Source organism: Callithrix jacchus, chromosome X (genome assembly GCF_049354715.1).
Source record: "Callithrix jacchus isolate 240 chromosome X, calJac240_pri, whole genome shotgun sequence".
In the NCBI taxonomy this organism is placed as follows: domain Eukaryota; kingdom Metazoa; phylum Chordata; class Mammalia; order Primates; family Cebidae; genus Callithrix; species Callithrix jacchus.
Window position 1 is genome coordinate 147,039,949 of NC_133524.1, and position 17,581 is coordinate 147,057,529.

At 44.3% G+C, this 17,581-nt stretch overlaps 1 protein-coding gene across 6 annotated transcripts in view; it reads left to right on the top strand.

The window, feature by feature from the left end:
- Positions 1-4,462: 4,462 nt before the first annotated feature.
- The window catches only part of MTMR1 (myotubularin related protein 1), an 80,609-nt gene continuing 67,490 nt past the window's right edge, over positions 4,463-17,581 (top strand). For all 6 annotated transcript variants that reach the window (XM_008990027.5, XM_035288717.3, XM_008990029.5 and 3 more), the window contains exons 1-2: positions 4,463-4,762; positions 10,556-10,661. In XM_008990027.5, coding sequence (XP_008988275.1) covers positions 4,596-4,762; positions 10,556-10,661 — 273 coding nt within the window. In that variant the 5' untranslated portion in view covers positions 4,463-4,595. The remainder of the gene's footprint in view (positions 4,763-10,555; positions 10,662-17,581) is intronic.

A 17,581-nucleotide genomic window follows, 5' to 3' on the forward strand; every position in this document is an offset into this window, starting at 1 on the left:
ATCCTCCATCATGCAATCCTAGTGATCTTTCTGGAGTGGAAATATGATCAGTCCACCCCTTTCCAAGATCTTGCTGTGGCTCCTTGTCACCTCTAACAGGGTTTCTCAAAGTGTGGTCCTCAAACCATACAAATCAGAATCACTTGAGGTACTTTATCAAATGTGGATTTTTAGCACCCATCCTACCTAACTACTAAAGTTTCAGATTCTCTGTAGTGAAGTTCATGAATCTGCACATTAATGGATGTCCCAAGTCATTTTCATGTGTATAACTTTGAAAACTACTACTTTCTACAGTATTTCCCACTTCCCTAGCAGGAACTGCAGAGTGCAGCTGGCCATTCAAAGGAGGCCTTTCCTGTCCCCTGGTGAGCATTACCTTAGGCCTGAGAATTCACTCTTCACCTTGGCTTCCACCATACAACTCCAGCTCCAGGTGGGATTCCAAAACCATGTGCCTGTCCTCTTAAGAGTGATTTCTGGGAATGCAATATAGTCAACCCAACAACTATGGATAGACCCCAAAGGCTTGAAATGGCCTCATTCACATAGCTGGCAGAAAGGGGTGGTAGGGCCTGTGTGTGTTGGGAGACAATTCTCCATGCCTATTTCAGGCTTCAGCATGGTCAGGGTTCTCTGAGCAAATACATTCACAGTCAAGTTAATAAAGTTGGTATGAGGAGACATTCCAATCCAGGGTAGTAAAGGTAAATCTCCGCAGAGGACATTTGCTTGCATTCCAAGGTAATGAGTAATCTCTCTCCCTGCAGAGGAGAATGGGCAGGTCACCAGCAGCCAGGGTTTCCTGCATTGGGGTTTTCTCTCCTGTGGTATCCCATTGCAGGTGCAGATACTATCTAGCCTCCTATTGGTCAAAGGCAGTTACAGGCCAGCTCCCATTCAAGAGGAGGGGAAGTAGATACCACCTCTTAATGTAAGAGTGGCAAGGTTGCATTGCAGAATAGCGTGCAATCCTGTGCAGACTGGGGCTCAGGATGCAGATCAAAGATATTGCTGTAACTGCTGATTTTGCTGTGAATAATATACCGTCTTTGTTTCGGATCCAGAGGCTTCATGTTTTCTGTCAGAGTGTTAGAGAGTGGTGATCAACTAAATTTTCAGCTTGCTAGTAGGGTAAAATCTTAGGTTATAACAGCTTCTAACCTACTACTTTGGAGTACCCTCCTTGGAGTGTGGCTATGATTTGTGCATGGATTCCTAGCTAATTGGGGAAGGGAGCTGAACAGGTGGGAGATTACTTCTCTGGATCATTCATGAAGAGCAATGCTTGGGTGCTCTATTGCTGCACAAAAAATCACCCCAAAACCCAGTGGCTTAAAACCATAATTTATTATTTTTCAAAAATCTGAGTTAATTTATGATTCACCAGCTTCAAGTGGTATTGGCTAGGCCACTGGAATGACTGAAAGGCTTGAAATGGCCTCACTCATGTAGCTGGCAGTTAGTGCTGGCTTCTGGCCATGTTGCCTGCGGAATTCAACTAGGGCTGTTGGCTTAGAGCTTTGGTTCTCTTACATTGTGGGCCTTTCCCTGTGGCTGCTTGGGCTTCCTCAGAGTATGGCAGCTGACTTCCAAGATGGAATATGCACAGAAACCAAACTGGAAGTTTTAAATCCCTTAAGGGTTAGCCTTGGACATTTTACAACATCACCTCTGCTACATTCTATTGTATGTAGAGGGGTTACAGAGCCAGTTCATATTCAAGGGTAAGGTAAACAGACTTCACCTCTTGATATGTGAGTGGTAAGGTCACCTTGCAAAAGAGCTGGGGGATATTATTGCAGCTGTCTTTGGAAGCACAATCTACCAAACGAACATAGATGAGGGACTACACAGTACTATTTCTCCAAGTGCAGTGAGCCCTGCATCAGAATCACGTGGAGCATTTGCTGGAAATGCAGACTGGGGCTGATTCTTGCACACAAACATTTGAGATCTGCTGAGCTGCAGAACAAAGCCCAAACTTCTTAGCCTACCAGTCCAGATCCTCACTTATCTCGTCTGACTTTGTACTCCAGTAACACTCAATTTCTTGGCATTCTCTTGCACATAATAAGCTATTTAACCTACAGATACAGTTTGGATGTTTGTCCCCTCCAAATCGCATGTTGAAATGTGAGCCCCAATGCTGGAGTTGGGGCTGAGTAGGAGATGTTTGGGTCATAGAGGTGGATCTGTCAGGAATGGCTTTGTGCCCTCCCCGTGGTAATGAGTGAATCCTTGTTCTATTAGTTCATGCAAGAGCTGGTTGTTTAAAAGATTCTGGTGTCTCTGTCCCCTTTCACTTGCTCCTTCTCTTACCATGTGACATGCCTGTTCCCTCTTCACCTTCCACCATGATTATAAGCTTCCTGAGGCCCTCACCAGAAGCATATGCCAGCACAATGCTTCTTGTATAGTTTGCAGAACTGTGAGCCAAAATAAACTTCTTTTGTTTGTAAATTACCAAGTCTCAGATATTCCTACATAGCAAAGCAAAACAGACTAATACACCTACTAATCCATACCTTTGTCCATAACTGCGTCTTCTGCCTGGAATAACTTGACTCCTTCACCTCATCAAGTACTTATTCATCTTTAAAGATTCAGCTTTACATTACTGTTTTGGGGAAGTTTTCCTGACCTCCTTTTTTCCTGTGGATTGGGTTAGGTGTTCCACATCCTGTGCAATTGTCCCCATTATGGCACTTGCCAACTTGTAATGTCATTGTTAATGTGTCTGTCTCTTTCACTTGATTGTGAACATCTTAAGCAGGGATATGTTAGATTCGTCTCTGTCCTCTAAATCTTAAGTGTACTTAACTGAATTGGAATTATGATTGTGTCACAGTAAATACCACTTTGGCCTAGTCTTTCTTGAAGAATACGGTCCTTAAAATATGGTTAAAGTTGCACTGTTTTCTTTCTGACAATTCTCAGCACAGCTAAGATGCTTGCAGCTACTTGTAACAAAATACTCAACTAAAAGTGGGTGTCTTAGTGTGCTTAGGCTGCCAAAACAAAATACCATAGACCGGGTGGCTTAAACAACAGAACTTTATTTTCTCACAACTCTGGAGGCTGCAAAGTCCAAGATTAAGGGTCCAGCAGAGACCTAGTGAGGGCTCTGTTCCTGGCTTGCAGATGGCCACCTTCTTGTTGTGTACTCAGATGGCCTTTCCTAAGTGTGTGCATGTCAGTGCATGAGATCACAGGTGACCCCTCCTATAAAGCACCAGTTCCGTCAGACTAGAGCTTGGCCCTCATGACCTGATTGTCTCTCAATACCATCTCCAAATACCATCACATAGGGAGTTAGGGCTTCAACATATGGACTTCAGGGGGATGAAAACATTCAGTCTGTAACAGTGGGTTAACCATTTTATTTAATAATTGAAAGCCAGCAGCCTGCAGAAGATGATTCTCCAGTGTAAGATGGGAGTTATTATTGTCTGGGGATCTTCATTTCCTTCTTCCCAGCCCTCTACACCTTGTTATCGTCTTACCCCAGGCTCACCTCCTCTTGGGTATAAGATGGCTGTAGGGGCTTCGGCCATCATATCCTCAAAGTTAAGTTTGACGTCATTAAGCTGGTAGGGCAAGATGAGTTTGGGATGGGCATGAGGAACTCTCTGTCTGCAGGTCTGCCTTTTAAGAGGGGGCGAATTGTTCCCTTTATAGCTCCTTTGCCAGGTCTGGGTCACAGGACTCCCGTCTACACCCAGAGCAATCACAGGCAAAGGGGCTTAATCATGAGCCACACATCCACTCCCAGCTTAATCAGGAGTGACGTGAGAGAGGATGATTCGCACCCAAACAAAATGAGCAAGAAAATAAATCTAGCCCAGAAAGTAAATGTCCTAAATGCCTCAGCAAGATAATTGGCTTGGTTTTCATAGCAGTGATTTTTAATCAACAGTAGTTAAATGTTACTCTTAACATAAACCATGGGCGGAAGTTCCGAGGGCGGCATCAGAACACTTGGTTGCTCTACAGATGGCAAGGAGGTGGGTTTGTAGGGGGGTGTGGAAGGGGAGAGTGGAGGGAAGAATGGGGTGGGGAGGAATTGCTAAAATGCCCGGAATTGCTCGTGCTTCAAGAGGGAGCCTGAGCTGTCCTATACCTTTTCTGGGAAGGACAACTGAGGGGGGAAATAATTTTTAAACCTTGAATGTCTCCAAACTTCTTATTACACCCCACGTCTCTGCCGTCAACCGGGTTTAACTACAGAGCGAAGCACGCTATGCATAATCCGTTTGGGGATTCTGAACCCCAGTGGCTCGGAACGCGCCCAGGTCGCCAGAGCAAGAGGTCCTAGCCCCCCATCCCCAGGCTACGCGGGCGAGTGCCCAGGTGGGGGTTCCCGGCGCTGGCCCCCAGCGTCGCCCTCCCCGCCCCCGCTCCCGCTCCCGCCCCCGACCCCCGCGCGCGGGGCCTTGTGGGTAACGCGGGGCCGCCAGGTGACAGCTAATGGCGGCGGCCGCCTGAAGCGGGCGGGCGGTAGAGCGGGCGGCAGGAGGCGCGCGGCGGAACCTTCCCGGACGCCGCTCCTGTCCCGACGGCGGCTTCCCTACGGCGGCGGGACTCGGCGCGCCATGGACAGGCCGGCGGCGGCCGCGGCAGTGGCGGCGGCAGTGGCAGCAGCGGGCTGCGAGGGCGGCGGGGGCCCCAACCCCGGGCCGGCGGGCGGTAGGAGGCCTCCTCGGGCCGCGGGGGGCGCCACCGCTGGTTCCCGGCAGCCCAGCGTGGAGACCCTGGACAGGTAAGCGGAGCCCAGGCCGACCCGGCCTCTCGCGCCCCGACTGCCGAGGGCCCCGCGCGAGGCCCGCCCTCTCCCTCCCCGCGCGCCGCGTAGGGCCTGGCCGAGGCGGGGTGGACGAACCCTCTTCATCCCCTCCGGCCCCTCCCTCCCCGGAAACCCCTGCACCCCATTGGGGGCTGCCGCCCTCGGACCTGCTGCGGCCGCGCACCAGGCTTACTTCCGCCGCCCTAGTCCCAGCTCCTGGAACCCTGGGAGGGGCTTCGCGGCTATCAAACCACTTCCCGCGCCGCCACCTGCTACCCTTGGTGACCCCTTGGCTGTCCCTGCCCGGTCCACCGACCCTCGTGGGAGGGAGATCCCACCGGGGCTCTCCTCTTTTAGCGTCACCTTGACTCGTGTGGTTTTAAGACCCCAATTCTACTGTGGCTGCTTAAAGTCTTTGATGCTGGGGTTGGGAGTGGGGACAGGGAGATGGGACCCGCGGGCGTGGGAGCTGTTGCAGATCGAGGCAAAAATCTGGGATGGAAAACTTCCAAACTGCTCAGGAGGGAAGAAAACAGAACCTTTTACTTTCAGTTCTTCACATTTTGAAGGAACCAGTTTATTGTTTTCATGAACACACAAGCAAGCCTACTGCTTTTGAGGCAGCTGCAGAACTAAGAGAAATCAGAAGTATAAAGTGACCATGCCTGACTGGGAGGGGCACCCTTCCTCCGATGACAAGGGGTGGCCTATCCCGTAACCCGGAACATCCAGTGTCGCACATCTTGGCCATTTCTCTGACAGCAGAGTGCACTCAGGTAGCATGGCTGTTGTAATGTAGCTCTGTCAGTTTCAGATGCCCATTCCTGCCTGTCTTAGTCATACCATTGTGCCAAACTTTTGGGAGTTTCCAAAAGCACAGAAACAAGAAACATTCCCTTCACTTTAGTTTCTACCTCAATATAATTATATTTTAACAAATTAATCACCCAAGTGGTTAGTATCACTGAAAACCAGTCACAGCTAAGAGCACTTGAAATGGTGAGGACTTCACTCATCTGCAAATATTCAACGATGTACGAGTTCTGGGTGATTCACAGAATAGTACAACGTGGCTTTTGCTGGGCTTACCACGTAGTGGAGAATACAAACCAACCAATAGTAGAAATCGAATGAGATGTGTGATAGAGGCAAACGTGGAAGTACTCAGGGTGAGTGTGCATCAAAATCTTTTAAGGAGCCAAAGGAGACCAGAATGTGTCACCCCCAAATATTCCTCATCTTCTGGTTTCCTTCAGAGATTTTGGTGATCAGGAAAAGCCCCAGAAAGGTGACATTTGATTAATGTCCCCAAAGAGGCGAGGGATCCAGCCATACAGATACCTGGGGGTGATAACATTCTAGTCAGAGGCTTGTGCAAAGCCCCTGAGGTGAGTGTGAACCAAGTATTCCTAGATCAGCAAGGAGACTAAGTGTCACTAGCAGGGAGGGAGCCAGGGAGAGACAAGTAAGGGATGATGTTAGAGAAGTCACAGAGCCAGATGGTGGAGCGCCTCAGAGGCCATGAGGAGCCACAGGGGACCTTGTGCAGGGGAGTGACATAATCTGTTGTAGATTTCAGCAGGCTCTCCATGGTGCTATGTGGACAATATAGTGTCAGGGGAAGGAGTGGAAGCAGAGACTGGCAGTAGGAGGCTATTGGAGTAAGCCAAGTGAAATGGTGGCTCAGCCCGGAGAAGAGCGGAGGAGGGGAGGAGTGGTCAGATTCTAGATGTAATTTGAAGACCTGCAGGGTAGAGCCTATGGGGTTTGCTGAAGATTGGTTGTTTGGTAAGAGAGAAGAATCTGGGAGAATTCCAGGGTTTTAGCTTGTGGGAAAATTGTGTTGCTGAGATAGAGAAGTCTTTCTAAGGTGGAGCAGGGTTAGGAAATAGCAGGCTCTTTGCTCTGGACATATCAATTATGAGATGCCAATTATATGTCCCAGAATAGATGTCAAAGATATAGTTGGTTGGCCGGGTGCGGTGGCTCACGCCTGTAATCCCAGCACTTTGGGAGGCTGAGGTACGTGGATCATGAAGTCAAGAGATTGAGACCATCCTGGCCAACATGGTGAAACCCCGTTTCTACTAAAAATACAAAAATTAGCTGGGCATGGTGGCATGCACCTGTAGTCCCAGCTACTCAGGAGGCTGAGGCAGGAGAATTGCCTGAACCCAGGAGGTGGAGGTTGCAGTGAGCCGAGATCGCATCACTGCACTCCATCCTGGCGACAGAGTGAGACTCTGTCTCAAACAAACAAACAAAAAAGATATAGTTGCTGTGTCTGAGCCTGGAGTTCAGGGTTGTCTGAGCCTGGAGTTCAGGGTTGTTTGGGCTGGAGATTCAGACTGGGGAGTCATGGGCTTATAGATGAGGCTTAAATTCATGAGGCAGGTGGAGTACACAGAAGAATGAAAGGAGTCTGGAAAAGGGAATAGGACTAGGAATAGGGATGGGTGGATTTTCAAGATACTTACCAGGTAAGAGTGACCTGACCTGGTGAGCATTCAGATGTGAGGGGGAAGTGCTGGGTGGACTCCAAGGAAAATCTCAGCTTTCTAGCTTGTGGGGACTGGGTAACTGGCTGTGCTGTGCCCTGCGTTAGGAAACACAGGACGGGAGTAGGTTGCGGGGCTGAGCGACTGATGCTGGTTTAGACAGGTTGAATTGGCAGGGTCTCTGGGCCAGACCAGTGGAGATGTCTTGTAGGAATGTCAGCACTGAGATCAGGAGAGTCCAGGTTGAGAAACAGAGCTGGGAGCCTCCAGCCTGCAGGTGGTTATTGATACCAGGAGCATAGAGGGCAATTGCAAGACTGCAGAAAAGGGATGGGGGAGGAATCATGGCTTCCTTTCTCAGTTCTGTCATCTCAACAAGCTCAGATTCACACTTTCCTTTGAAGAGTGACCTCTAAAATGGAACCTGGCTCTATAGGTGGGACTTGGCCCTGTTCCTTGGACTGTGGGGACTTCACTTCTGTTTTGAATACTGTACTTAATGATAAGGAAGCTGTGGTCCTGTAAGAGGATGTGTCTTGCCAAAGATCATGGAGTTAGCTGGTGACAGAAGCAGTACTCACATCCAGGCATCCTGTCTGCTAGCCCACTATACCTCACTGTGTGTAACTACGTTGGCCAGGACGCTTCTGTATGCAGGTCACAGGAACCACAATTCAATCTAGCTTAAGCCAAATGAGATGTCCTGGCTCACAGAACTGCTCCAGACAGGAGGAGAGATGGCCACACACCCAGTTGAGGCCAGGATTGCAAACAGTGTTGTCGAGACTCCGCATCTCTCGGTCTCTTTTTTTTTCTCTCACTTTTTATTCCTGTGAGTTCCTCAAGATGGTAGGGGTGGGGTGGGGAGTGGCCTCCAGCAGATCTGGACGTATTTCCAGGATCCAAGAGGAAAGCCTGGGATTGGCTGATTCTAGGTAATTCACCTGCAAGTGGGAGCAGGCGGAGGAAGAGGTCAACCTCCTCCTCCCCTTTCCCCCACAAAAGCCTGTGATGTGGGAAAGGGCAGTTCCCCAAAGTAAAGAGGAGCGTCCTTACCAGAAGAAGGGGGAAGGCATGCTGGGCAGGTGGTAAGAACAATTCACACTCATGATCAACAGTTGGGTTCCTGCAGTTTCTTCCTGTGTTTGCACCTGGTGGCTGCTGACAGGCAAAGGCTTTATGACGAGAAAAGTATCATATATGCAGACAATGAAAGTGACTTAACCTTTAAAAAGGAAACAAATCTCTCCCTTTTCCATCCTTCTTCCTCTCAGGTCGAAATTGTGGCATATAGATTGCTGGCATGTGATGAGAATTTCTGCTCATTCAGTATTTTGAACCACACAGATAACCTCTGGTCTGTTTGGAGCAGAGACTGCAATTTGGATCACTAGCACAGAACCTCGGTTTTCCTTATTCTACTGTTCGGGTCATTTTCCATATTGCCTGGGGATTCCAGGTGTTTCTGTCCTTCAAATACATGAGTGTGGGTTTAATTAGTGATGTGACTTTTTTTAAAGGCCTGAAACATTCTTTACAGTGAACACTACCTGCAAGGTAAACTTTCGTTAATATTTTTAGCCCTCTGGCTGGATTTCTTAGTGTTTTCCCAAATTGTGAGAGGAACCCGGCCTCTGGGGGCAATTGTTAAATCTCTCACTGCTTAGTTGGCTTATGTGGTCTTTTAGGTAAGGTGAGTACAGCCTCACCACTTACCAGTCGTGTGACCTTGGGGAAAACTGGAACTTAATTTTTTCATCTGTAAAATGGGTCACTGTGAGGCTGGGCAAGGCTACATGTGTGAAAATGCTTTGATGCTTCAGAGCTCTGTGGGAGTGAAAGATGCCATTTTCTTTGCAATGTTGTGTTTTCATATAAAGCAGTTGGCTACCACCTGTGCTGCTGGCTTCAGTGCAGTGAGTCAGTCACTACTAGTTTTTCTATGTCCTGTTAAGGACAGCCACTTTCTCACAGAACATGTCACCTCTGTGCCTTGATTTTCTCTTCTCAAAAACAAGTCAGCTAGTCCCTGTTCTGCCTTCTCATCACACCATGGTTATGAGGCGCTGACGTAATAAAAACTATTTGTGCCTATAATCCCAGCACTTTGGGAGTCTGAGGCGGGTGGATCACCTGAGGTCAGGAGTTTGAGACCAGCCTGGCCAACATGGTGAAACCCTGTCTCTACTCAAAATATAAAAGTTAGCTGGGCATGGTGGCACACACTTGCAATCCCAGCTACTAGGGTGGCTGAGACAGAATTGCTTGAACCCCGGGGGGTTAGAGGTGACAGCCAAGATTGCACCACTGCACTCCAGCCTGGGCGACACAGCAAGACTCTGTCTCAAAAACAAATAAATTTAAAAAAAATAACTAAAAACCATTTATAAGTTGTCAGAGCAATTACAGAAATGTAAGGTATTGTTAATACTACACAGAGAATGTCATTTTTCTAGGCTATAATTTATAAATCTCATGATCAGGTTTACTTCTGAGTCACTTTGCTTCACTCAAAAGTACACTATTTTCTAGATTTAAAACTACCAACATGAAATTGATTGAAGGTTTGAAAAGCCTACGATGTAACATAAATACTTCTCTTTAGAATTAACTATTTATATAGGTTAAGAATATTTCTTCCGGCTGGGCGCAGTGGTTCATGCATTTAAATGTAGCACTTTGGGAGGCTAAGGCAGGTGGATCACTTGAGCCCAGGGGTTAAAGACCAGTCTGGGACACATGGCAAAACCCTGTTTCCACCAAAAAATATATATATATTAGCTGGGCGTGGTGGCATGTGCCTGTAGTCCTAGCTACATGGGTACATGGGAGGCTGAGTTGGGAGGATCATTTGAACCTGGGAGGCAGAGGTTGCAGGGAGCTGAGATTGTGCCACTGCACTCCAGCCTGGGTGATAGAGCAAGACCCTGTCTCACAAAAAAAAACAAAAAACGATATGTCTTCCATATAATTTTAATAGATTAAAATTCCATTAAATAGTGGAGAATAGTAAGCTTAACTAACACCTAGAATCTTCATCTTTTTTGAGAAAATTGGTTGATTTATTTAAAATTAACCTGCAGCCTAATCTTACTTCCTAGTTGTCAGTTGCTATTTCAGTTCTTAGATTAAATGAAAAGGTGAAAAAAGTCTAATTAAAAGTTCATTCATCTAAAAAAAAGAAGTATGATCATATTCCTATTCAGTGCTAATTTTTTCACTGAGATCCTATGATATAATGCTTTTTAATCCATGCTATTTTTTTTTTTAGTCCTACAGGATCACATGTTGAATGGTGTAAACAGCTTATAGCTGCTACAATTTCTAGTCAGATTTCAGGTTCGGTGACATCAGAAAATGTATCCAGAGATTACAAGGTAAGCAACATTGAGTGCTTATTCATTTTCAGTATGCTAAGTAGCCAAGAAGCTTTGCAGTTTTAATTCAAGTGAGCTGTTGGCCCTTTGATGTACTACTGCCATTTGCTTGAGAATAAGGAATGCAAGGTTCTCTTGTTAGATCTAAAATGTAGAAGAGAAATTTTACCAGTATCCCGTGCATGTAGTCATAGTTTTATAATTGAGAGGAGAAGCTGTCTTTAGATGATGATGATTCTTTTAAAAATCAAGTTCCATTTTATGATAATACATGCATATATCTTCTTTGTTAGTATTGTGAGTTTCAGAAAATATCTTGATACACACGTCACTAACTTCACATTTTTTTTCATATTTATGTATTATCTGTGAGTATTCAGCATTAACCTGTGAAACTAGAGTGTATAAAAACCCTTCCAAAATCTCAAAAGAGTATTGTATGGGCAGTCTCATTTTTCAGTCCTTACTGAAGTGAAAAATCTCTTTTTGTTTATTTTAAAAGTTAGATTCCTTGCTTATTCTAAATTTAAGAGTGATAAGCTCCTTGTCAGCAGAGACTAGGGCTCTTTTATTCACCACTGGCTTCCCAGCCACAATCCTGGAGCATAATAGGTGCTCAATAAATATTGAATCAATTAAGAAACCAAAAAAATTGCTTGCTCCATCTTTGTTAAGGCTAAAGACTAACTTGGTTTTAACATCAATAAACTATTAATAGGTACATTAAATGAAATTACATTTATATTTCAGTAGTGATGTTTGCCTAAATTGAGGTTTCTGTTTAATTATGGTAGTCATTTTTGCCTGCTAATAAGAGTTGATTGATTTTTCACAAGTGTATGTAAAATGCATTTGGTATCCCAGACTACATCAGTTAATAGTCTCTCAAAATCACAGTCTTTGCCGGACATTGAATCTTACAAAAATTAAGAGTTATAATAAAGACCCTAATTAATTCTTAATAGGTATTCCTTGTTTAGGAGCTTTATCTTCAGTTCCTTCTTAGCTCATAGGGTAATAACAAGTGCAGAAACAGGCTCAAGAGGCCAACTAATTGAGACTTGGCTGTGATGCTCTCTCTTGCTTCATCCAAACTGGCAGATGCTGTTGATTATGCCTACCAAAGGAAGGCATAGCTGTGGTTTAGCAGAAATTGGATATTCTGCCCAGCTAGAAGAGTGACAGTATATTCCTTTTTTTTTTCTTGATACAGACAAGAGTCTTGCTTGTCACCAGGTGCCAGGCTAGAGTGCAGTGGCACGATCTCAGCTCACTGCATCCTCTGCCTCCCGGGTTCAAGCAATTCTCCTGCCTCAGCCTCCCGAGTAGCTGGGACTACCCAGGCACGTGCCACCATGCCCAGCTAATTTTCGTATTTTTTAGTAGAGAGGGGGTTTCACCATGTTGGCCAGGATGGTTTCAATCTCTTGACCTCGTGATCTGCCCGCCTCGGCCTCCCAAAGTGCTGGCATTACAGGCGTGAGCCACCATGCCTGGCCAACAGTATATTTCTTAATAGTTTTTCCTGCTACCTAGTGTTCATGTTTGCCCATAAAAGAACAGCTGGGGCTCCTGGACCTTAACACTTGGCCAGGCAAACACACTGTCTCCAGGTGGGAGAAGCATTTGCTACATCACTAATGTGTGAATGGCTGGTCACTGAGCAGCTGCGGATTACACCAGTTCCAGTTGCCCTGTTGCCTTACCTTAGCTGAGAAATTGCCTGTTGCATAGAGAGACTTAAGAACCCATATTCGCAGAGAATAGCTCTCACACCTGGGGGTGATTTTCTGTAGGGACAATTGTGAGTTAGCTATAATGTTTTCATTATGATTGAATAGTTGTTAGTGTTGTGTGTGTCCTATACAAGATTGAATGTTGACTATGTGCATAGCTTTCTAACATTACATGAATAGATCAGACTGAATCTGTACTTTAACATGAAGCAACTAAGTTTTTTCAATCTTAGTCTATTTACAAATTTTGTGTAGCAGAATTAGCTCATGTTGGAATGGTTGAACAGATGGTATTCAGAAAAAATGAGGCTTGCTTTCTTTTGGAAATTAAATTTTAAGTCCCTATATCGGATCACAGCTAAAGTCTTTGATGAATTATTATAAGGGAGCATGGTTTATAATTTTCTTTGCTATATTTGCCCTGTAGCCACATCTGCAAATTTGGTGTTAAATTTATAATTCAGGGATTGTTACACTTTCTTCAAGGAAATTTTTTTTTTTTTTTTTTTGAGGCAAAGTCTCACTCTGTAGCCCAGGCTGGAGTGCAGTCGTGCGATCTCAGCTCACTGCAACCTCTGCCTCCTGGGTCCCAATTCAAGCAATTCTCCTGCCTCAGCCTCTCGAGTAGCTGGGATTATGGGCACATGCCACCACACCCAGCTAAGTTTTGTATTTTTAGTAGAGACAGGGTTTCACCATGTTGGTCTTGAACTCCTGACCTTGTGATCTGCCCACTTCGGCCTCCCAAAGTGCTGGGATTACAGGTGTGAGCCACTGCGCCCTGCCAAGTTTTTTTTTTTAATATAATAAATAGCCGAGGCGGGTGGATCACGAGGTCAAGAGATCGAGACCATCCTGGTCAACATGGTGAAACCCTGTCTCTACTAAAAATACAAAAAAAAAAATTAGCTGGGCACGGTGGCGCGTGCCTGTAATCCCAGCTACTGGGGAGACTGAGGCAGGAGAATTGCCTGAACCCAGGAGGCGGAGGTTGCGGTGAGCCGAAATCGCGCCATTGCACTCCAGCCTGGGTAACAAGAGCGAATCTCCGTCTCAAAAAAAAATATTTCTAAACCACAAGGATAATTGTACATGCTACCTATAAAGTAGTTCTTAAAATCAGGGTAATCAAAATGGGCCTGTGGGAACTCTCTGGCATGGGAGTTATTGCATGGGATTGACCCTGAAAATCCAGATAAAGTTCCTTGAGGATTTAAGTTGCAGTCCTCAATTGATAATGTTTGAAATCATCTATTGTGTACATATCTTATTTGAAATATGTACTTAATTTGTGGGCTAATTTATTATAGATTAAAGTCAATGTCAGTAATTAAATGGGAGCAGATGTTTATATGGAGCAGAGCACTTGAATTTACTGGAAATGCTGATTGTCTTCTGAATTGTAGCCTGCCGAGAATGGTTCAGTGTCATCATCATTATCATTAGCCCTTTAACACATACAGGCTCTGTGGTTTTGTAATGCTTTTTGACATGTCATGCGTTTAAGCCTTAAAATAACCCAGTGAACCTGGGTGTGGTGGCCTGTAGTCTCAGCTACTTGGAAGGCTGAGATGGGAGGATCACGAGCCCAGGAGTTCAAGGCTACAGTGTGCTGTGATCACACTTGTGAAAAGCCAGTGCACTCTAGCCTAGGTAACAGAGAGAGATCCTGTTTCCTTAAAAAACTCCATCGAGGTAGCTATTTTTACAATTGTCATTTAACAGGTGAGGAAACCAAGGCCTAGAGAGATGAAGTGACTTGCTTAGGGTCATACAGTTAGACTTGGGATTTGAACCCAAGTCATCCTATTGAAAAGCTAGAGTGATTTTAAGATTTTGTCATACCCCAATTCCCATCCACTGCTTTTCATTCTTTTTTTCTTCTTTTTTTATAGAGATGGGATCTTACTATGTTGCCCAGGCTGGTCTTGAACTCCTGGGCTCAAGTGATCCTCCCACCTCAGCCTTCCAAAGTGCTGGGATTACAGGCATGAGCCACCAAACCCGGCCTCATCCACTGTTTTTCAAAATGTGACCCTTGGGTCTTCCCCAAACAGCATTCTCTGGAGTACCTGTAAAAATGCAGCTTCCTGGGCCCCGTCCCAGATTTACTGAATCAGTCTCTGAGGGAGGGAAACAAGTATCTCATATAATTTTATGCACGATAAAATCTCAAAATCTAGGCTTCCTGAGTTTCTATCTGTTGAAATTGGTGATGGGACCCTTAACTTCTGATATGTTACTCCGAATCTGAATAATTAGCAACTCAGATGTTGGAGAATAATTATTTTATTATTTACTCATATCATAAATAGTCATCCCAGGGTCAGCTCATCTGAAGTGTAGTAAGAATATCACTGGTATCACATGCGATGAGTTTAGTTAATATGTCCGTGGACATATTTTAGTAGCTATGTAATTATTTTCTTGTGTATTAGAAAAATCAGCACATCAGGCTTGTGATTTAGTGGATGTTATGGCTTAGAGCAGGCAAAGTATTAAAAGGAATGGAATTTAAATCAATATAAAAATAAATATGAAATTAGGAAGGGTGGTTTGCAGATACAGCAAGCCAAACTTGTTGAGGTGGTATGTGAAATGACAAGTTTGGCAAGCGTTTTCCCAGCTAAAAAAGTAGATAGTTATTATACTGAATTGTGGGTCAGCTAAATTAACGCATGATTTAATACCAAGTCATCCTGAAGATTAGCCTGAAAATTAAGACTGTTAGACAAAATGTAATAAAAAGTTTGTTTTGCTTGCACCCCCCCCACTACCAATTCAATTGCTTTCATTTTTACTAGGCTAACAAATGGTAAAAAATCTCTCTTGAATTTGTCAGAAATTTTAAGAACAAAATTTGAATGTAATCTATAGATGAGATGAAATAAGAAAGTTACAAACGGAAACATTTTTAGGAACTGTTAGTAGAAGTGACGCAGTTGATCACAGCTTTCATTGTTTGGAAAGTAGGACTAGGCTATGAAAAGAACATGATGGAGTAGTACAAACAATGTTGGTTAGCTTCGTGACCTTGTGTAGTCTCTGAGGCTCAGTTTCCTTATCTGGAAGGGTAAAAGGGCTTCGATTAGATTATGCACCTCTAAATGCCTTTCTTTCTAGAACATTATTCAATTGTATTCAAAAGAATTTGATTTGGGCCAGCTTTATGAAAATTAGGACACTATAGTTTTAATGTGATCATCTTCCTTCCTCTGGCTTCATCATTATCATCATCTCTTCTCTGTTCTCCTTCCCTCACCCACATACACACAGTAGCTCTTCTTTCAACATTCTGAAGAAAAATGACAAAATGGAGAAGGCCCTGTACTAAGTTTAATCATTGGATAGGTTAGTATACTAATTACATTCTGGATCTTCAACAAAAATTTCTAGAAGGGATTTGGAGGGAAGGCAAAGTCAGAGTATAGGAAAGGCTTCATTATGCTTGAGCTGGGCCTTGGTTAAAATTTCTTAAATTGGGTCCTAGTGTATGAAATGGGAAACTTTAGTATGAACTTTCAAAATCTATGCCTGTAATCTATAGCCTCGCCTCATGACTTATAAATCAGAGGTTGCAAACTCAAATGCCTTCATGGGACAGTTCACAAGCTAGGCAGACATGGAGGAGTGCTGTAGAGAACTGGAGAGTACAGAATGCCCCCTTAAAAGCAGTTAACTTTTTCAAAACCCTGTACTACTACAGGCCTCCAGTTTGTAACCACTGTAATAGAAGAATGTTATCCTATCATGGTTTTTTTGGGAAATAATTATTTCTTAAAAATGTTAAGATTTGGACTTTTGTTTCTGGAAAAAATGGAGCAAATGTATTTTCTCTTATTCTTCATAATAAGTACAACTGAAAACCTTGGACATTATGTACAAAATAAACACAAGAATACTCTGAAAGGTAGAAAAGGCAGACTAGCTAGGGACCTCAAGACACAAGGAGTGACATGGTTGTGAATTCCCTGGGTTTGTTTTTGCCACATATGTCCCAGACTCATTGCTGAAGAAACCAGTGACTAAGAAATGTCAAGTGCAGATAAGAAAAGCTTACTCTGTCTAGCCAGAGGACCCGGAAAGGAGTGCCTAGCAAAAAGAGAACACACCAACCACTCTACTCCAGCCAAACACCACGGAAAAAAATTATGACCCCACATCCACTCCACCAACAAAGCCAGTTGGAGAGCCTGGTTTGCACCCTTGCCAGGCTATAATGAGGCATAACAACTCCCTGGAGTGGTGGTGGTATCAGGGGACACCTAGTGGACAGTCATGGCTTTCACTGTCATCCATTGGTAGGAAGGTTGCGCCTTCTATTGTGGTGTCAGTAGGGGCCATATTAAGGGAAACAATGAGGCACCTCTTCCTCTCTCAGCCAGGGAGGTTTCTGTGGAAGCCTAGCTGGGAGCTAGAAATCTCACCCCTGTCCAGCAATAATAAGGAGCCCTCCACTCTGCAGTGTCAGTGGAGGCTGAGTATGGAACCTGGACTCCTACCCCACCTGGAAGTAATGAAGTAGTGCCCCTCTTCTGTTGGAGCAATGTCAGAGAAAGCCAGCTTAAACAGAAGGTTTGAATAAGATCCAGAGTCTTAAAACATAATGCCTCAAATGTGCAGATTTTAAGGAAAAATCAACTTGCTATACTAAGAATGAGGAAAATCTTAAACTGAATGAAAAAAGAGAATCAACAGATGTCAAAACTGAGATGATAGGGATGTTAGGTTTTAAAGAAGTCATCATAAAATTGCTTCAATAAGCGATTACAGATATGCTTGAAACAATGAAAAAAATAGAAAAGTTTCCACAAAGAAATGTAAGAGATAAAGAAGACATAGATGGACATTTTAAAATTGGAAAATGTAATAAATGAAATAAACTCAAAGGATGGACTTCACACTGTAATAGAGAGGACAGACAAAAGGAATCTGTGAACTTGAAAATTGAACAATAGAAATTACCCAATTTGAGTAACAGAGATAAATTAACAGAGCCTCAGGGACCTTTGGGAGTATAACAAAAGATCTAGCACTTATGTTATTAAAGTCCCAAAGGAGAGAGACGGAATGGGGCTGAAAAAGCACCTGAAGAAGTAATGGCTGAAAATTCCCCAAATTTGGCAAAACACATAAGCCTACATACAGATTCAAGAAGTTGAGGGAATCCCAAATGAGAGAAAT